The sequence below is a fragment of the Episyrphus balteatus genome, chromosome 3, assembly GCF_945859705.1.
Source record: "Episyrphus balteatus chromosome 3, idEpiBalt1.1, whole genome shotgun sequence".
Classification (NCBI taxonomy): domain Eukaryota; kingdom Metazoa; phylum Arthropoda; class Insecta; order Diptera; family Syrphidae; genus Episyrphus; species Episyrphus balteatus.
Genome location: NC_079136.1, coordinates 99,247,675 through 99,270,502, shown reverse-complemented (window position 1 = coordinate 99,270,502; position 22,828 = coordinate 99,247,675). Strand labels below are relative to the sequence as shown.

At 30.2% G+C, this 22,828-nt stretch overlaps 1 protein-coding gene across 3 annotated transcripts in view; it reads right to left on the bottom strand.

Annotated features, from left to right (window-relative positions):
- LOC129916226 (fructose-bisphosphate aldolase) overlaps positions 1-22,828 on the bottom strand; it is a 40,050-nt gene that overhangs the window by 14,165 nt on the left and 3,057 nt on the right. For 2 of the 3 annotated variants that reach the window (XM_055996064.1, XM_055996062.1), the window contains exons 2-5: positions 8,107-8,258; positions 7,786-8,029; positions 3,069-3,488; positions 2,801-3,000 (exon numbers count right to left, since the gene is read on the bottom strand). In XM_055996064.1, the coding sequence (XP_055852039.1) occupies positions 2,801-3,000; positions 3,069-3,488; positions 7,786-8,029; positions 8,107-8,241 (999 nt within the window). In that variant the 5' untranslated portion in view covers positions 8,242-8,258. Of the gene's footprint in view, positions 1-2,800; positions 3,001-3,068; positions 3,489-7,785; positions 8,030-8,106; positions 8,259-8,982; positions 9,048-22,828 lie in introns of those variants that run through there. The other variant, XM_055996063.1, reaches the window with a different exon arrangement.

The following is a 22,828-nucleotide window of genomic DNA, read 5'->3' as shown; positions in this document are numbered from 1 at the left end:
AAACAAATATCCTTTTTATTTCTTTAACCCATATACACAGCGATTTTTTCATTGTCAGTAAGTGAATATAAATTCCAGCGGAGCAGAGAGATAAAAAACAAGATAGTGTTTAAAATTAATGTTTTTTCGTCTCGATAGAGGATTCAAAAAAAGAAAAAAACCAAATATCCTTCAGAAGCCAGAAAGACGTTTGCAACCAAGCCAACCATAGCCAACTTGGTTGGCTATAGAGCTTGGCTATAACACTTAAAAGGATAATATGCATCGAGTTTCGTTAGTGTGGTGACTAAATAGGATATTCTGTTAGCAAACTAAAAGGATGCTTGGAGATAGAATATTGCATTCTTGATTGTAAACAATAGAATTGGAAAGGAGCAAGGGTGTTTTGGTGTTGTGAGAAATTGCTTCCATTGAAAAAAAAATAAAAAAAAAAAAAATAAAAGTGAAAAAGAATGCAAATAAAATAACGACAAAACTATGTAAATCTTCTAGAATGTAATTTAATATGCATTGTTGCAAAGTTCTTTTTAGCAAGGACATAGGGAAATGGATACAAAAAACAAAGGAGCTGTAGGGCGATAAAAAAAAAGAGGAATAATATTGCATTCGTGGTGTGCAAGTTGTTGTTTTCATTTTTGTTTCAATCCTTCGTGATAAATTTAAATTGCCGACAGCTAGGAAATGAGGTTATAATGAAAAACGTTTCTTTACCTTATATCTATATAGCGAAATGCTATTGGAGCGTGAATTATATTGATATGAGTGCAATTTAATTCGCCTACTTAAAAGCACAAGACCTTCCTTGAAGAGTACCTGGGTATCTAAGTGTTATTTACGTATTTTTTCCCTCATGCAATGAATGTATTCTAGAGTCTGAAATGACAATATGATAGATTTTCAATTTAATTTTAGAACTGATTTTTCGCATATCTACGAATGAGTTAACCAAAGCAAATCAATAGTGAAATCTTGTTTTGTGTGTGTCTTAACGTTTTTTTGCAAATAAAACAAGGTTATTGCTTTCATAACTGAATTCGAAGTACTCAAAGTATATTGCTTTTTTCTATGGTATTGACATGAGAAGGACGTTATATTGAACATGGGTTTCAAAAAGACAACAATCTATACTCATTTGATTGAAAAAACTCCAAGTCGCACTTAAAGAAATAAGAAATATCTTTTTACAACTCTATGAGTTCTGACATACTCCATATCAAATATTAGAAAGTTTCACCAAAACCGTAAAAGTCATGCGCTCAACTTTCTCAACTGTTTTCCGTCTTCGGAAATCAAAATTAGAATACATTTAAGTACTTTTAACATAAACATAACATAACATAAATCAAAGCTCGAAGTACTTTTTATAACTAGTTTTAATATTCCTGCTTTAACCAACACGCCAAGATACAACAAATAATTAAATTATTTAGCGCATTCCATCTATAGAAATCTTGAAAATTATTGATAAATATACTATCAAGAACTTTTAAGTATCCCGGCTGACACAAAAACCACAAAATTTCGTTCTTAAATATTAGGATATGAGCTACCTTCCAGTTTCAATAATAAAATTTAAACTCTAACAAATTCTAGTTTTTAACTTGTTTAAAATTTATCAAATGTCCATATTTTTAAACATGCTACCGAATCAATAACATTTATCTCTCAATAAATCATTTCAGTACCCAGGCTATAATCCTCTAAATAGAAAATCGTCTTCCAGAAAAATGTATATATTTTCTGCCACTCAACATGTTTTACATGCAATAACATTGTCATTTGTTGCTTTTTTGTCTCATAGTTAAGTCTGATTGATCGATGTTTAGTTTCATCAAAATGCAGCCATTTGTGACCTTTGGAACATTTGAACACTATTAATCAATTTGAATCACTTTTTTTTTGCAAATTGAAAACTGCACACGTTGTATGTAGTAACTTTTCTTCTTTTCATGGGTACGTTAGAGACAGACAAGAATAATGTTTTTTGAAATAAAAGCTACATCATGCGGTAGTAAAACTGATGAACAGAGGACATTGTCAATACCCCACACGAGGTTCAAAATGAATAAATCAAAATTGAACGACAGATTTAATGGAGGTATTCGGGTTAGAAGAAGTCGCACACGAGTACATTGACTGCATTTTCGCAATAGCAAGTGATAAATTGAATTCCATATTTTAGGAAAACTTCTATTGAAGCACAGTTTATCAGATTTTAAGTTGGGTGGTATTTAAAAAGTTTCGAGCTAAGTTGGGTTATTAATGTGAATTGTTTAGTAGTGCAATAGTGAGGTACTTTTTAACATTAAAATACAAAGATAGAAAACCAAATAAAAATAATAAGCTTAATTATTCATTTATCATATCGAGTTAAAAATAGAATGAAAATTACGAATAAAATTTATTAAATAAAAGAAACAAAAAATAATCATGCATACAAAATTATATAATTAAAAAAAAAAACAACAAATATAAAAAACTTTAAGATTTAACTATACCAAACCAAACTAGTGGCCATGGGAAATGCAACAGGTTCATGTGAACTATGTCACATATTATTTTATTTTCCACTTTTTTAGCTAATAAATTTTTAGGCTTAGTCTTCTCAAAAACCAGTAAGCACAAGTTCGTCGCATTAAGTTTTTTACCGATTTCCTAAGTTATCAATAATTAATTCCACCAAAAATATGTATTCATGGTATAACAGATACATATCTTTTTTAATACCAATGACAATGAATTCCCAGGATCAATTTTCAAGCACAATTCCCTTGTACGATTGATAAAACTAAAGACTTACCTTAGCGCGTTTCAAAAGTTCAGTTTGGCCAGCGCCGATATTTTCCTTCTTACCGGCCCAGGCACGGAGTACGGATGCTTGGAGGGCACGACCGTATGAGAAGGTGAGTGCCCATGGCTTCAACAATGGCACATTGTTGATGGCGTTCAAGTGAACAGAAGCCTCTTCTTCAGATTGACCACCAGACAAGAAGGTGATTCCTAGAATTATATTAAATTATTTTTATTAATAACTGGGTAACAGGTAGTTCATTTTGTCTAATTCATACCGGGAACTGCAGATGGAACAGTTCTGCGGAGAGCTGTTACAGTAGCAAGAGCAACCTGGTCAGGTGTGTATTTCTTGGTGCATGATTGACCAGCGGTAACCATGTTTGGCTTCAACAATGTACCTTCCAAGAAGACGTGGTGATCGTTCAAAGCTTTGTAGCATGCAGCCAAAACGGTCTCGGTGACTTTCTGGGCGCGTTCCAAATCATGGTCACCATCGGGGAGAACTTCAGGTTCAACGATTGGGACAATGCGTTGCGATTGGCAGATGGAAGCGTAGCGAGCCAAAACGTTAGCGTTCTCCAAGATTGATTGGTAGCTGGGGGTGTTCTTGCCGATTTTCAAGACGCAACGCCACTTGGCGAAATCACAACCATCCTTTTTGTATTGGGCACACCGGGCAGCCAAGTCATCAAGACCTGTAAAAGAAAGAAGAGAAATAATTAGTAAAATGAATTTGCATTATTTATATTAGAAAGAAATTTTGCAATTTATTATCACAAAACTTTTGTAATTTATTATTCATTAGAGTCACATTAGAATAACATTTACATTGAGATTTATTTATTTAACACTACTAAAGCCTAGTACATACTTGTGAAGCAAGTATGTTTTTGTTTGTTTTCAATTTTCAAATTAATTTTTTTCGGAAAATATATAGGGAGAGTAGATTCCCGAGTGAAAGAGATTCCCCTACATTTTGCACGTGAACTACTTCACGTCGTGAAGCAAAACTTTCCAATTTTTTTCACCACGAAAATTCGCAGGGACGTTCACGGGTGACCAAAAAAAAAATGTATGGATTCACTTCACGACTTGCTTCACCAAGTATGTACTAGGCTTAAACGTTTTCAAATTGTGTTTTTACTGACTTCGTCATAAAGACGTTATTAGCTTCGAAAAACAGGTGGCGTAAGCCAAAATCAAACATTTTTTTATAATTATGTGGAGGATTATGCAAACAAAAACATATTACATTTGCTTTAAAGGTGTTCCTGAAGAATGTGACGTTTTGAGAATTCTAGTAACATACATCAGTTTTTCTAAATCTAGGGCGTCATCTGCTCAATCGGTGCAAAAATAACTTTATTTCGGGCTCAAATGAACGCCCAAAAACATAAAACGATAAGACGCTATTTTTTTGGAGCATTTAAGATTTGATTTCAATATCAAAGAAGCTGCTGCTATGGGGATAACGGTTTCAAGAGCTGTAAAAAGCGAATGGTATGGCAAGTACCTGCGTGAACCATGTACATAGATTTAGAATATTTTTAAAGTTTGAGAAATCAACTATACTGTATAAATGGATCTGTATTGCCATATAAATATACAGTTCCTTGCAAATGAATAACTGCAACTTGAAAGCTTTTTGAAGGTTTTTGTTTGCTCTTTTATTTTTTTTATGATAAACCTCTAAAGATTAGCTTACATATTTTTTCAATTAAATTCTTATTATAATCAGAAAATGGTACAATATTTGTATGTATATTAATTTACGTTAAACAATCAATAGGAGTGAAAACAATGGGGCAAATTCAGTCATTTTTAGACCCCAGTTTATCTAAGAGTGGGAATAGGAATAGGTTTGTTTAAATTACTTGCTCTTTTTTGCAACAAAATAAAAAAAATACATGTGACTACATTCTTTTGGATTGCTCTTTCAATTAAACATTTCTATTTCACTGCTATGCCATGTTTCAGTGTTATTTCAATTTCAGTTTTCTTGAAAATTTTAAGCTTACATAGTACTTAAAAATTGCAAAAATTAAATCAAAAATAATTCGTAACCGATGTAGATTGGATTTAAATCAATTTGGCTTTCGAAATAAGAAACTTTAACAAATTTATAATCAAAGACTCCAATAAATTTTGTTTATATTTCTTTGAGTTTTAAGTTCTGAAATATTAAAGTTGGTCATTAGATTGTGTCTCAAGACTTAACGAACTACAAAGAGGGTTTATTTATTTTTATAAATATTTGTTAGTTTCAACCATACGAACCGGTAAGTTTTATTAAAATAGGGAAGCAGCTCTGAAAAATCATGTTTTTTTGAATTCAAACTGTAATATCTTTCCTTGTAAGTATAGCTTCGAAAACTTGAATTCTTTTTTAACACAACAATAACAGGACAAGTTTTTAAAATAATATACAAGGGGTGGAATCGGCTATTATGATTTGTGATCGGTAATTGTCACAAGAACCAAATTTGCACTGCGAAAATCATATTTCTTAGAGCAAATTGGTGTTTTGTGATTATCACCGATCACAAATCACAATAGCCGATTCCACCCCCAGTATCAAACTATATGATTTTTATCAGAATGCTGTTCAAATTGAAAGTTGAAAATTAAGTTTTATTAAAACTTCGAACTGTTACATAATTTTTAGTAAAACGGAGTTAGTATATAAAAAATATTTTGATAAAATAATTGTTTCCAACTACTAACCAGTATTTTAATGTTGTTTGAACTTTTGGGACACCCTGTTTAAAGCTAGAAATTTCTTGTAAAAAAAAAATACAAAGCAAAACAATGGATTCTGAATTTAATAAAGATAGGTTACATACTCGTATGAGTAAGATAACAATTATTGTTATGGAGATTCCAGAGAGTATTTTACTATCAAAATAGTTACTTGTTTTTTGTAATAAACAATACGTAACAAGTCTATATAAAGTTTTCAAGTAGGTACTTGTACTACAAACAATGAATATCTACAGCAAACAAATGTCACAGCGGGATTTTATGTTTTTTGATAATGTAAAATACAATCTTTAAATAAAAAACAAAATTACTAAATTATAGAAAGTGTATAGAGAAGAAATTTGTTAAGAATGAGATCTTAAAATTAATAAGATGTTGTAAGAGTTAAATCTAGGTTATAATGGACATAAATATTATGTTCTTTTGAAACGATGAGGATTAAAATTTTCAGAATTTTCGAGAAGGTAAATCTAGATTGGCGACTTCGGGGGTTTTTCTCTTGAAGCCTACAACCTGAAATGAGAAAAGGAATTCAAAGTGGTTTATATATGATCGTATCCCTGTGCTTTTAAATTGCACCAACACATTCAACTGTGGAGTTATGCCCAAACCAATTAAAATGCTCATTAAGACGAATAACTGCGTTTGAATAAACTCAAATCATGAAATTAAATCCCTGTTTTTTCTGTACATTTGCAATTTATTTTAATGTTTATCAAGAGAGGTTATATTGAATACAACCTTTTTTTTGCTTATTCCAAATAAACTCATAGATATTTATGCTGAAATCAAGTAAATACTAATTACCTAATTATTCAAGGCGAAAGCGGAACTAGAAGACATACCTACTTATTGGAAGGTCGGCGATTATGACAGAGCTATTTGAGCTCAATGCACAAACCTTTGGCTTTGGATAATGATGAGTTTTTTTTAACTAATCTAATTCTTTTAGGGCAATTCCATGGTAACTCAAGTTACATTCACAAAAATTTCCGATACATAAATAATTTTTTTTTTGTTAATTTTAATATAAATTGATACGAATTTACTATCCATGAACGGAGCATAACCATTACTTTCATAATTAACAAAAAAATTTTTCTTTAATTTTAGTATTTGCTTGGGATAAATAAAAGTATGATGGTAACTCACGTTACAAAAATCGGACACGAGATTTAAGAGTCCCACAGTATGAAGTTTTTCTGCGAAATTAAGAATCTTAATTTGTTTTAAATGAAGATTCCATACATAAAAAATTACAAACTTTTAATATTAGTGACAAAACCAAACATTTATTCGATATTTCGAGGAAAAATTTTAAAATGTTTAGGTAACTCACGCTACATTATTTTGGTAACTCATGTTACCTGCGATTTGTGGTTCCAAAAGTAAAGAAAAGATGCATTTTCACTCAATTTTGCTTAAATGTTAATTTATTTTAGCAATCACGAGGGCATATTGTCATGGTCACTATTAGATTCATCCAATTTTCTGTGGGCTTGTTTTTCCGTCATTTTCATGTGAAATTCTTCTGTAGTTGGCAGCTTATGCTTTAAAAATGCTTTAAGATTATTTATTCTCCTTGAATTTAATTTCTATCCATAAGGGAATACAACAAAGAATCTTTTCTTGCAACTTGCATAAAGTGTTACCGTTTGTAAATTGTAATTTGCTATTACAAAAAGTAAAAAAAACTGCATAATTTGTTCAAAATTCGTGTCCACTTTTTCATGAAATTACCCTTTAGGTAAATCTTCCTCATCGAATTATTTTTGAAACAGAGGGATATACTGATCTTTAGATTTCATTGTGTTCAAGATAGAATTTTGATTTTGTAGGATAAGAAACTGAATGGTTTGAAAAAGTAGTTAAAACATTCTCTCGAAAACCCTAAGATATGTAACAGAAAAGTTCCAAATGTTTTTAGAAAAATAGTTTTAAAATATTGCAATATTGCCGTTGACATGCAATTCAAGCTGAAAGGTTTTAATAAAAAAGTAATTCCAGAAATTGTTCATTAATTGTGTAGGACTTCTACATGATTAAACATAGGTACTTATTGATTTCTATTTAAATTGTATGTAGTTCAATGTGTTTAAAAAAAATATATAATTTTTTAGAGAAGTCTAAGGTGACTCCATTCAAAGCTTTCAAAGATGTATTCAAGTTCTTAAACTATTATATGTACCTATACCTCTTAAAACTTTTTCTACGGAATATGTATTAACTTACCTTGGGTGGTGCACTCATCTTCTGATCCCATCAATGGGACAACACCTTTGTCGACCTTGATTCCGGGAATGATTCCACGCTTCTTCAACAATTCAACGAATGGAGTGCCATCATCAGCCTTTTGGTACAAGGTTTCGTGGAACAAAATGACACCGGAAATGTTTTCAGAAACTTTTGGGTCAGTGGAGAACAATAATTGACGGTATTGACGACGGTTTTCATCTGAGTTCTCGACTCCAATGTCCTTGAAAACAAAAGCAACAAAAAAAGTTCGTTAGTTTAAATTCTGTAAGAAATGTAAAATTGAAAAATAAAAATTACTTGGAGACGCTTGCCCATGGTGGAAACGGACTCATCAGCAGCAAGAATACCTTTGCCGGGGGCAACAATAGCCTTGGCAATGCGGCTTAACTCATCTTGCAATTCCTTTGATGGGTAGTTGAAATAGGTAGTCATTTTGATATTTTTTTAGTCTGAAAGGAAAAAATAAAGTAAATCATTAGTTCTCTTGCCTGATTGATAAAGCTTAAAAAAATATTTTGGTATGAATTATAAGAGTAGATACATAATTCTCGAAGAAGGACTCAGACTTGGCAAGTGTAAGTATATGCTAACGTGAGATTTGGATGTATATACCTATTTGGAATGCTTGTTCGTTTTCAAAGAAAATAAATTAATTGATTTAGTTGAGACGAACAGTCTAAAGATCTTGATACGTAAAAATTTTAGTATTGACATTTTCAAAAGCATAGATACATATATAGGACACTTTAGGTCTGTCTTGAAAAAGTCTAAGAAAAGCGTTTTTTTTTCAATGTTGCTTGCCTTTAATTGACACTGCCCTTATAAAGTCTATATATCAAGAGGTACACAATAATTTATTTTTATCAAATAAAAAAATAAAATGTACTTTTCAAAACACACCCAAAAACAACAACAATTTTTTTTTGTTCATTAAAAATGTTAATGAAACTCTTTTAATAATAAAGTTATTGTCCTCAGAAAAAATAATAAATTTAATTTCTCGATTCATGATTCTCGATTCTCGGGATCAAAGTTTATCGAGCAAGTATTTTCCATAAGATAAGAAAATACATAAAAAAAACTCTTGAAAAAAAATTAATTTTCAAATGAATTCAAAAAAAAAATATTTTCTAAAACTTCTTTTAAAACTATTTTGTGTTGTTGAATCCTCACCTGTCTTCCAATGAGTGGAATAAAAAGTGAATGCTTTATAATAACCTTGGCGTTGACCTCTGCGAATATAAGAAAATCTACACTTATTTGACGAATACCAAAAAAAAAACGACACAAAATAAAGAAAATCAACTTTACCCTCGAGAGTTTTCCAAAAAACTAGAACTGTGCCAATGGAATTATTTAATGCTAACCGGCTGCTAACACACAAGTTTATATATGTATAGGAATGTATGTATATGCTCAGTTCTTCTTTCGAGAGAGAAATTTAAAGAAGCTTTATTCCTACACCAAAATAACTTTCACTTTCACTGTGACGATATTTTCATGTGTTTAAATGACGAAAACAGCTTTTTTTAAACATGCGCATTAAATAGTCACTTAAACATAGCGCTTTTGACATTGATGAAGGTCGAAATAATATAGGGATGAGAACGAGCATGGAATAAGGTAATCATTTAAATTGTGTTTTTCTATGTATATCTCTATGAGTGTATTCTATTGATGATATAGATATGGGTTACTGGATTTTTCTTATCAAAAACCTGATAAACAATTTTTAATTTTGTAGTGACGAATGTTGTTATGACGCAAAATGCATACAAAAAAGTCTTTTACGTGACATTTAAAATGTTAAACTGCAAAAAGAGCAAGTATTTAATATTTTTTAGCTGATAACTTGTTTGCTCTAAGAAACATTGTTTCAAAGTCAATATAAATTTTTCAATGTCAATGTTTTTATGTATGTATGTAAACATAATATTTATGAGAATTTCTTTTTTTAGAGTGATAGTATGATTAAACTAATTAAAATTGATTAATATAATTGTGTGCTACGTTCGCTGAGCACAACGAACTGTCCAAATTATTAAATATGTAGTTTCAAAACTAGGATTCAATTAGATTTCCAAAACATTTTCAGACGAAAGGCTTTAACATTCACTTGGTAAGATTACCACATACCAAATTATAACACATTATTCTGTCTAGTATAACAGTTAAAAAGAGCAAGAGTTTATACTTAATGCATACATATTGGGGTTCTTAGTGATTTCTTCAGTGAAAACCGGGTAAAAGGGAGTTTCTTCTATCTCTAAGAAAACAAACTTAAAATATAACACAAAATCTTAATTATATGCGGTGTGAATCTTGTGATTTTGTAGTCATATTACCAAAATTCGAATTTATGGCTTGGTATGAAAAGGCTAAAGGCTAAAGACTCGACATCTTAAATTTATTTTTGTGAATACAAATAATTTGTAAAAAACTATTAATTTAGTGAATAATGTAGCTTAAATGAAAATGATTTAGTAGTGGATTTGTTTAAAGTTTTTGCAAACTTTTAATCTTAATAAATTGCATTGAATTATTTATTTTAGAGCTCAAAGTTTATAATTCAAACCAAAGTTCACAAAAATTATTTATTTCGATAATCACTTATGTATTAGTTATTTAATTCAATATGTTCTTATTTTGAGTGGACTTCGTATTTGCTAAGCTTTCTGTATAATTACTAACCTTACCCTCATGTTTAATTTTAGGCTTAAGTTCAGTTAAACCAGGATTTAAGATCTAACTATGAATATGTCACACTATTATTTGACACAAAATAATTTATTGAATTACTGAAATCAATTAATAAATCACAGTATCCAATACTAATCATCAAACGACCAATTAATTAATGTACAAAGATGCAATAATACCAAGTTGATCCGTCCGAAAAAACAATGATTTTCGTGGATATTCTTCGTATCTCTGATTTTGACCTTAAGAACTGCCCTTAAAATATCTTTGCAAATGCATGCTCAATGTCCTTTTAAGAAATCATGTCATCATCAAATTTTTCTGTTTTTATAAATTGAGTGGTAAAATTCTTAATTCTTAATTTATCGATAAAAAAAATCTATGTCAAACCAAAAGTCTCAATGTCATCATTATATCTACGTGCATTAGGGTGGGTCAAAAAAATCGAAATTCTTTTTTTTGATTTGGTACTCCGAAAAATCGATTCCTAGACACCTCTAGAATATACACACCAAATATGAGCTCTTTATATTAATGGGAAGGTCCTCCGCTTTTCAATTTTCCATTTTTACATCAAGCTTCTACTAAAAAAAAATATTTTTTTTATTAATTGACTTTTTAGCAAATTTCTTTTCAGATTCTTGTAGGAAATTGAACGCTCTACAAAAAAGCCTTATACACTTTTTTCGTTTATCTAACCGTTGAATAGATATTTGAGGTAAAAAAATCGAGAAAATCTTTAAAAATTCGTTTTTTGGTCTTAATTTTGTAACAAACTGAAAAATTATAATCATCAAACGTTAAGGACATATTCTTGTTGGAAATTGACTGCTCCACAAAAAAGGTCTTGTTAACTTTTTTCATTAATCTAACCATTCTAAAGATATTCGAGGTCAAAGTTAAAAAAAATTATGAAAACATTTTATATTTTAAAAAATTTTCCAGTTCACTGAAAATTCATTATTTTCAATTTAGCAAGACGTATTCTTGTAGGGACTTAAACGTTCTACAAAAAATTCCTTGGCATCAAATTGATTGCTTTAACCGTTTAGAAGATATTCGTATCCAAATCGCAATGCATACGGGTCATAAGAAAACTATTAAAGTCAGTGAGCATTGGTTTAGATACAAATATCTTCTAAACGGTTAAAGCAATCAATTTGATTCCAAGGAATTTTTTGTAGAACGTTTAAGCCCCTACAAGAATACGTCTTACTAATTTGAAAATAATGAAGTTTCAGTGAATTGGAATTTTTTTTTTAATATAAAAAGTTTTTATATTTTTTTTTAACTTTGACCTCTAATATCTTTAGAATGGTTAGATTAATGAAAAAAGTTAACAAGACCTTTTTTGTGGAGCAGTCGATTTCCAACAAGAATATGTCTTGCGCGTTTGATCATTATAATTTTTCAGTTTGTTACAAAATTAAGACCAAAAAACGAATTTTTAAAGATTTTCTCGATTTTTGTATCTCAAATATCTATTTAACGGTTAGATAAACGAAAAAAGTGTATAAGGCCTTTTTTGTAGAGCGTTCAATTTCCTACAAGAATCTGAAAAGAAATTTGCTAAAAAGTCAATTAATAAAAAAAATATTTTTTTTTAGTAGAAGCTTGATGTAAAAATGGAAAATTGAAAAGCGGAGGACCTTCCCATTAATATAAAGAGCTCATATTTGGTGTGTATATTCTAGAGGTGTCTAGCAATCGATTTTTCGGAGTACCAAATCAAAAAAAAGAATTTCGATTTTTTTGACCCACCCTAACGTGCATGCTATATTATAACTGAATATTGAAAATGAAAATTTCTCGCCGAATAGTACATATACGAAATATGAAAACAAATAAAACAAATACATAAAACAAATTAGAAATTTTAAGAATGTTCGTTTGTGTTGCAAATATTTCACACTGAATAAGAGAATTGATATTTTTAAAAGAGAACATGTATCGAAGAAAAGGCTTTGTCAAAACACAACAGATGCAATTCATTAAATTTTCTAAAAATAACTATAACAAACACCTACACTCACGATGTGCACTGGATTATCAACAGAAAAAACTAACAAAATAAGGAAAAATATGCATTTTTAAAACCAATCTGCATTAGCGAAAACGAAACACAGTAGAATTTTAAGTAATATAATATTATTAATAATTAATAGATAAAAAACAAATAATAACATTATGGTGGTTAAATATAAAGCTTTGATTTTTGTTTTATAAAACTGTGGTTATTTCATGTGCGGAGCAATATAGACGATTTTACTGAGAAGGGATTTTTCTACATCCAATTTTCACATTCAATGCTTCAGAAGCGTGGGGTTATTGGCATTAGTCTTTGTTGTTACAGAAAATATGCAGAAGGATTGAGTGGTAAGATAACTGAGATAAAAAATTCTGATTCCCAAAGCATTAAAATAAAAATAATACTCATACAAAAGCTCCAATATTTAATGGGCGGTCACGAGTGACGATATCCAGAGTCTACCAAAATCAGGAATAACAGAGAGAAATTCTAGAATTCGCAGTAAAATTTAAATTAAATGCAAAATTTATTTTTTATTCTACTCCTGATTATTTACTCATTCATCATGTCGAATTTTTAATGATTATTTGAAGACCTTATGGCACTTTAATAAATAATATTAAAAACAAAAATAAAGATAAGGATTGCAATAACCGAGAATTTTAAAATAAAAAGGGAAATCAACTGCATATCAGTTACAGTTTACAGAGTCAATATTCACAAGACAAATACATAAATACACATTTTCCCATTTCAAAGGGTCTTTTAATTGCAAATTTCGTTGAACAATTACAGGTCAATTACGGTCGATTACCCAAGGGAATCGATAGACAAACCACTGGGAAAAGTGCAATGGTTTAGATCTACTTATAGGTGCTGTACGTTTTCTGCATGAATGTATAACTGGAGCAATGAAAATAAAAACCTTACAATAACAATATTGGCTGTCCTTTACATCAACCTACTAGGCAAAATTGAATTGAACGATGATAAAGGATTTATATTGCAGTTCAATGTAGGATCTGGGTTGGAAGAAATAAAAAAAAACGAAGAAACTCACAATAACTTTATATATGTTAGCATTAAGTTTTTATATGAAATAAAGAACATAAAAAAAAAAAAAAAAAACAAACAAAAAATATTTGTCTATTAATAAAGCACCAAATGCAAATATATACCTACAATTAACACGAAGGAGATTCAGTTGCAAATTTCAAATTTTTTAACTTTTATAACTTAACATTACAACATTAATTTTGTTCTGTTTGGATTCAAAACTTTAAGTTTAAAAATTAACATCTTAAGTTAAATCCAAAAAGATAAAAATTATTTTTTGGGTAACAACACAAATTCGGAAAAAACAAAAAAAAATTCAGGTTTTAAAATTACCTTCGAAATATAATTAATGGAATATATGTAGACTAGCTTACCCGTGCGAGACTTCTCGCATGCTTTAATAAAAAGAAAGTATAGGTAGGTAGGTACATATGTAAATGCAGAGTGTGTTTTTTAAAAAGTCGAGAATTACTAAAAAACTCCTGTCTATCCCATTTAAAATACATTGGATTAGCCCCAGTTTAAGTTAAACAGCTATGCATCATTCTTCGTTTTCAAATTTTTTTCAAAGCAAATAAGAGATCGAATTTTTTTTTTAACAACTATAAATTCTTTGCTTCCGGCTACAAAGAGGTTAAGTCACAAAATTGCACTTTCGGGTTTTGATGAAAAGAGAATAAGCTCTTTTATTTGGTATCAAAAACATACATTTAGAGTAACTCTTTCTTATAAAAATAAGAGGATCAATGCTCAAAAATTCATCGATTTTCAACTTCAATCGGATTTTCTGGTAAACTATCATTTATGTAAGTCCTTTTTACCCAGGGGCAAAGAATTGATAGTTGACAATCGTAATAGGGGTGCAACACTTACGCCCCTATAGCACGCAAAGAGCAAATGAAGGGTCCAGGGGAAAAACGGCACATGTCCACTTTTTGTCAAAAATAAACGAATGATGAGGTCTTTGTAGTATTTACTGACCACTATCTGATGGCATCCTTACTTTTATAAAACAAATTTAAGCCTTGCTGAAAAAATAAATAAATTTTGTGCTTTAAGTACTAAGTTGTATGGAGAACAAAATTTAAAAATGCATTTTTCTCGAAATGAGTTGGAATGGACTTGCTGTTTTTCCCCTGGAGCCTTCAAATATTCCGGCCTTTTTCTTATGTACATTATGTATATACTATATATGTACATACATAGGTACACTTCCCAGACTTTTCCTGGCAAATGGAAGATGAAATGTTCCTACGGAATATGTTCATACATATATCGTCGCCTCAATAAAATAATGTCGTATGTTACATTCGGCTACTTTTGGGAAAACGCAATTAAAGTTCAGATTTTTTTTCTCGAAAACTGTACGGTGAATTTTTTTAAAAATATCATGACATATACAGAAAATATTTGTCTATTGAATTATGTTAGAATTATTTCAATATTTCAGAAACAAATAATAGTCAATTTTCTCCAATATGCCGATGTCGTATGTAACGTTTTCACAGAAACTATTTGTTAGCCAAACACATACGACAAATTGATGACACATACGACAAAAATTAGCAAAGTTTTATTCGACACTTGTTTACGACATACGACAAATAGATGTCAAATTCAATGCGAAAAAAAAAACAAATAACTAACGTTAATTTATTATTTTTTTAAAATCACATTGGCTCTTGGTAATAACCCGAGTCTAACAAAACTCAATTTTAACAAAAACATCAATGGTAAAATAACATACCTACATCTAACTTCTTAACAATTGGTTTAGAAGCAGTATAAAATGATAGAACTTGTTTAATTTGGAAGTGAAAAAAATCAAATATCAAAAATCACATAAATAGAAAAAAAATAATAGGTAGGTACATTATTTTTAAAACAATTTTAAAATTAATGAGATCACAGTTTACTAAAATTAAGTTATGGGGACTTTTCACGTGCCGCGAAGCTTTTCGACCCGTGTGAACGTAAGTCGCAGGCGACTAAAGTGACAGTCCCCATAGAAAAATCCTAGTCGACCGACATATCGTGCGGCTAAAATCGACTCGTGTCGGCATTACTATTCAATTATTAGTTTTAAGATAGCACGATAAAAGCTTCATACAAATTTCGTAGGGCCAAGTTTTCATCGCCACTGGATTCGAAACATTGGGGGAACCTAAAAGATCGGCATCAAAGAATTCATCATCCAATATTTCTTTACGTATGTATACTAAATTAATAAAATCATAAAACCACTATTTTATGCATTTTGTATGCATAAAATAGAGCATAAAGCTCCTCGGATAGACTTGGAGCAGATCGACTCGTCCGACCTGTTTAAAATCTTGATTGCAACTGAAATTACACTCGTCAGTGAATTTCCTTATGGGACAAACGACAAACGTTTACTGAAATTCCAGTAAAATATTGTTGTATGTGTTGCAAAAACAGCACATACGACAGTAATTTACCGAACGAAGAAAAACACTGATTTGTATGGAAAAATTGTAGTATGTGATAATTTTTGTCGTATGTGCACGTTTTCTGTGCACTTACGACAAAAAGCTACTGAAAATGTTTGTAACCCTACACATACGACAAAATGCATAGCGATTATCTCGGAAATGGATACAGATATCGAAAAACGGATTTCACAGAACGAAGGAGAAAAAATCAATGAGCAAAACTGCATTCAAATCTCAAAACCTCAATTTTGCACATACGACAATATTTTATTGAGGCGACGATATGTACTTACAAAAAATCTTGAAAAAAACCATAGGTGTGTTTTTTTGTTTATCTATATTGATTTTTGAAATCCATGCAAATATTTGGCACCACTGTACATAAACTTTGGCAGCTGTCTGTCAGAAAAGTCGCTTTTGTTTTTTTAATAGGTCTGTTTGGGTACTGCCTAAAACAGAAATATTTCTACTTTTTTCAACATTTTTAACCCAATTCCTGTTTGGGTACTCTGAAATTGTGCATTTTTTCACAAAAAAGATGGCCGCGAGAGAGAAAAAAATTTCCCCTTCTTGCGAATTTCTGCCCAGAAAATTTCATCGGACAAAAATCTGAAATCTGTCAAAGGTAGTGCTTTCTCTGTTTTTCTTAATTTTTCTTGTCGCACAACATAAACAAAACAAACTACAAACATGGCGGCGTGGCTTTTTTCTTGTTTTTTTTTTATTTATTTCGTTTTAGTGGTGTAATACTCAAAATAAATTAATATTTTATAACAAAATAATAAAAAAAGTGTTTAAAAAACAATACAAACAATACAAAGTGTTTTTAATATTTGTCATTTCTTGTTTTGTTTTTCAATTTGTGTTTACATTTTTAATAAACAAAACAAAGTAAAAACATGGCGATGTGGCTATGTTTTGTGTTTTTATTTTTATTTATTGTGTTTTAATGGTTAAGTGCTAAATTTTATAAATGATTTATAAAAAATAAATAAAAAATGTGTTTGTTAAACAAAACAAAATGTTTTTATATTTTTCGTTTCTTAATTTTTGTTTTCAATTGGTGTTATTGTTTACATTTTTGTTGTTGTAGAAAAAGTAGCAGAAAATTTTGTGCCAAAAGCGTTTGGGTACTTTTACACAATTTTTCTTTCTCTGAGAGGATTTCATCCCCACTCCTTAAACTTTGACAGGTTTCATATTTTTGTCCAAAAAGAACCCAAACAGACCTAATATTGGGCACGTTCAAACACCTATCGGATAGGCTATCTGGGATACCCGTATCTGGAATATCTTTTTGAACAAAGAGGTATCCAGATAGCTTGCCCAAGCAGCTACTAAAAAAATATGTAAATATTGAGAAGAGGAAACTTTTTCTTTTGAGCAAATTACATTTTTTTTATTGTTGAATAGTACTTGCACAATCGCTTTGACTTTATTTCTTGCAATTTTTTTTTATTTTAAAGCTGATAAATCGCCCGAAAAGTAATCAAAAAAAAAAAAAGCCAGCTGATCACTCGGATACCTGAGGTATACCAGAAATTCTGGGATACCTTCAGATTATTTTTTGACAGAAAATGGTTCGTTTTCTTGCTAAATTTTAACATTGTTTACAACAACAAAAAGCTATCCGATAGCTTTATGTTAGCTCTTTGAACGTGCCCATTAACTCCGCAGTGGAAGGCCATTACATGATGGATGCAAACAAATTTTTTCACAAAAAAAAAAAACAAAAACCATAGCATGACATCCATTTTGGATTCAAAAAATTTCACAAAAAACCAAAAATCCAAACTGACAGTTCTGATTCTGAAAAAAAACAGAATTTCTCTTCTGGTTTTAAAAACAATCAGAAGCAGAATCACTCACACATTCATAGATTTAAATGTTAGCAGTACAAAATGTTTGCAGCACAAAAACAAATGAAGTTTGGCGCGATTACACATACAGTGCTGCTAAAAACATTCCGGATTTTTTTGTCATTTTCATCAATTGAAAATTTAAAACTTAAAACTGGAACCAAATATTGTTTTAATATTTTTTCTAGGTCGTTTATAAATCAGTTACGCAATTTTAACAAAAAATAAGGATCTTTAATACATACAAAAATTTAAAATATTTAGAAATGAAGTAGAGTCAGAATTTCGGCTGTGAAAAACTAACCGAATTTTTTAATGTTAGGGTTCAATATTAATATTTTGTTCAGTAACATTTGTTTTTGAAGACTGCTCGGCACCAAGGAGACTTGGAGTCGGCCAAATTAAATAAAATAGACAAGGAATATGCACCTAGTCATTTTTTAAAGCCACAAGTACGTTAGTTTCTGAGGTGTGCTTTCTTTTCACTAATCGTCACTTTAAGATAGCCCAAAAATTTTTAATCGGGTTCAAGTCGGATAATTGTTACTGCTATTCTAAGCCAGGAGTATTGTCTGGCCTAAACTACTGTTTTACGAGCTTTTAAGAATTTTTGGCATCATAACTTGCATGTAAAGACGTTTTTTTTCTGCTTTTACGGAGTCATTATCGACTCCAACATCTCTCTTTTCATTAAATGATCCATTATTCCGTTGATTTGGTGTACGGCCAGAGCCTGCAGTTGAAAAAAAAAAACCCAAACCATCATTGATCCTCCGCTGTGTTCATGGTAGGGAGTATATTTTGTTGGTTTCAAACATGTGCATGTTTGAGCGCCTGGCTTCCATTTGACACTCGGAATAAAACAATTAAAAATTGCTTTTATCACTAAAAAGGATATTTTTCGGTTTTGTTATCCAGCAAAACAGATGATTTCTTCTAAATACAACCAGATAAAGTATTTTCATTTTAATATTTAAAGTGTTTCTTAAGATCCTTTCATTGCCTTCCTTTTTAGTCAATGCTTACTATTATGGAATGGTGTTTTTCCGAACCGAAAGACATAAAGATCAAAATTTCTCACACCTTTCTGACTGTAATTAATGTTCAAGTACAGATAAAGGCAGATAAACCCCTCACCAATCGTTTTAGAAGTCGCAAAAGGATCTTTAATCAAAAAACTCTTTATTCGCCTATCAGTTTTTAGGGCTATTTTGTGATGGGACCCATTAAAGTGATCTGATTCAACTGATTTTGTGCCTTTTTACTGTTTTTTGATATAATACTCACTTGACGTTGCAATTTGCAACATCCTTAATGGATAACATTTTGTTTTATTTCGACTTGAAAGTGTTTTAAGACTTCGTAACGAATTGGATGTCTATAACGCGTTATTTTTAGTATTACATTTAATATTTTATACAATTCACAAAGCTAACAACTTTGTTCGTCTTTGCAAACAAAAATTTTACTGAAGTGATACTTAAAACCGTTAACTCAATACTGAGAATCGAAATCCTTGAAAAATCCGGTTAGTTTGTCACAGCCGAAATTCTAACTCTACTTCATTTTTAATTTTTTTAAATTTTTGTGTGTACTAAAGATCATAATTTTTTGTTGAAATTGCGTAACTGATATACAAACGACCTAGAAAAAATATTAAAACAATGTTTGGTTCCAGTTTTGAGTTATAAAATTTCCATTGATGAAAATGACAAAAAAATCCGGAATGTTTTTAGCAGCACTGTATATGTGGCACATGTTAAACTTCAGATTCTTCGGAATGAAAAAAAACTGTTCATTTGGGATTCTGAATCGAAGAACAATTCCGGATTGCCAATTAAAAACGCCATTAAACGTTTGTTATTGTTTTGTTTCTGGCGGTGTTTTTTTTTCATAAAGGGAAATTCCAAAAACTATCTTTGTCTTTTCCTTTTCTAATTTGACATATCTCGGCAGGGAAAATGTAAACAAAAAACATATTGTCACACACACTTACAACAAACACTGTGTGTTCGAAATCATTTGACCACAAAAACTTTTATATTTCGCGATTGTTTTCAAATTTAAAGTTTTTATTTCCGATTAATTAAAAAAAAATAATTAATTTTACATATTTATTTTGGAAAACACGAACTAAATTCACAAAACTCTATCACAATTCGCGCCTCCTTTTGTTTGTTTATGTCTTCACCATCCCAGCTATAGCTGTAAATTTTTTTTTTCTGTTTTCTTTTGACTATTTTCTTATACTGACAATCGTTGGAAGTTCCCCACTGAACTTATTCCAAAGATCCTGTCAAAAGCGATGAACACTTCCACTTTCCAATCATTTTGGAAACATCTTATGTAGAAGTGTTCAATGATCTGAAAGAATAATTAAAATAAAGGTAGGACCGCACTTGATGTTGAAGGAACTACGCAAAGTACACCAAAGTAAAAAATAAGCAAAATATTTTGTATCTTTCATTGATTATCGGAACTACACTATGTGGAATATAATTATTCCCATCAAAATATCGTATTATGTGATAAATGAATAAAATAAATCAATTATTTGTATTTGACGAATTCGACGGAAGAAATAGCCCAACTTTCTACTTTTTCATCTGTCGTATCCTTTGACATTGGTTGTCAACAATAGATCAGTTCGATTTTCTGTTTCGGAGTACACACCGGGGAATTTCAGAAACTAAGAACTGTGTTCTTTTCTTTTCTGATTTTATGAATTGTGAACTTTAGTTGTTTATTTGTGAAGAAAATGTAATAAAAGTAACATTTAATGATATATCTAATAAATTATATCAATTAAATACTAAAATTCTGTTGTAGAGTTCAATTTTACTATGCCAAAGTCATATCTACAAATGATAATCTGTTATTAAAAATTGTTTTTAACTGAAGAGCAAGTACATACATAAAGTCTAGTAGCGTATTTTATTTTATTAAAAAAAAAGAACAACGATAATAGTTAACAATTTCTTGCATCAGAACTTCCTTAGTGCACATTCATCAAGAAAATATCGAACACACCTTGGAATTTAAAGTGAGCTGTCAAATAGCAATCCGTCATGCAACGTATTCTTTGGGTCACCCCTTTCTGTCCCATCCTTCAATTTCAACGGATTGATTGACACAACGGGTGGAACGGATTCTATGGGTTGGGGCCTTTAATTTCAAATTAATCTTTCGATCCATTTTACCTCGATGAGGATTAGCAATTTACCATTAACCATTTGACATTCAAAATGAAATAGTTTTTGAAAATATCTTTTGGATTTTAGTGAAAACATGATATAAGGCACTTAAACACAAAATAAAACTTTTGAGTGATCTTTTTTTTACGGAGGTTGACTACCCAGAACCTCAAAAGTTGGCATTTTCAATTTGTGTGCCAAAAATGAAATAAAAATGTATAACTAATGCTACATGTAACAGGGCTGTTTAGGTACTGCCTAAAACAGAAATAATTCTCCTTTTTTCAACTTTTTTTAACCCAATTCCTGTTTGATTAGACTGAAACTGTAGTTTTTTTTTTTTTTTACAAAAAAGAGAGCCCCTCTTCTTGCAAATTTCTGCCCAAAAATTTCTTCGGACAAAAGTCTGAAATCTTTCAAAAGCTAGTGCCTTCTTTTTTTCTTTTAATAAATGATAATTTTGTCCTAAAAAAGTTTGCGTACTTTTGCACAATTTTTTCTTTCTCTGAGAGCATTTCATCCCCACTTCTAAAATTTGACAGGTTTCATATTTTTGTCCAAACTTATCTGCAATTTGTTTGTACATAATGCTTAAAATGTTAACCATCAGAATTTTTAAGCAAATCGGAGAATTTACTCGCCTAATGAACGCCCCTGATGATACGAACTAATGATATACGAACACCCCTAATGTGAACAGGAACACGCCATGTCAAACATTTCCAGATTCATTGGAAAGTGGTAAAAAGTCATTTTAAAATTCATTTTGGCTGGAATATTATTTTTTAAACAAATTAAGATTTCTTAAAAATTATAAACATTTATATATTTATATTTTGCCAGATTCTGGTGGCAGAAATTCGCCTTTTTTTAAGATATAATTTATTAAAATCTGTTCGGTGTAAGTCCCGGAAAAGGGTGTTCGACAACCGTAATAATATATATGATTATCCAAAACAAGAATCTAAACTAAACTAAATTAGAAAACTTCGTTTATATTTTAATATTTATATATAAACTAGAGCACTACAACACTCAATTCCTAGACAAAATAAAACCTTATCAATGTTTTTATACATAATATGTCAACCAGGCCCCCAAACATTATTTTTTTTAATTCATTAACTAGCTAGGTTAACCGTGATTTGACCCTGGGGTGATAAGCATTAACCAAGGCCTCGAGCAAAGTCCTCACTTCGATACCAATACCTATACAAAGTTGATATTTTTTTTTATTTTCAAGTAGCAAATTTTTGATTGACGATTTGTTTTGGCTAATATGTATACAAATTCAATTAGATAACAAAATGCAATGGTTCAATCATTAAATTAATTCATTTGTATGGATTGCATAGCAGGCATTTTATGCACAAGAAAAAACCTATTTAATTTTACATTCTATGGATAACAAAGTAATTCCGCTCGAGTTATACCATACCATAACATTTATACTGTTCACATTTTTCAAAACTCGAAAAAAAAACTAACTGATTTCGTTAAAACTAGTTTTGTTACAAGTTTTGTCAAATTAATTAAAAAAAATAGTTTTAAAATAAAATCGGTATCATTCAAAACTAGTTTTATTAATTTCCGATGCAAGAGAAAACTGTCGGATTCTGTGCGTGGCTTTTTTACAGTTACGAGTTTGAAATGCCATAGAAGTTTTTTTCATTAATAGTTAATTGGTCGTATTTTTAACAATTTTTTTATTTTGTTTGTTATTTCTTT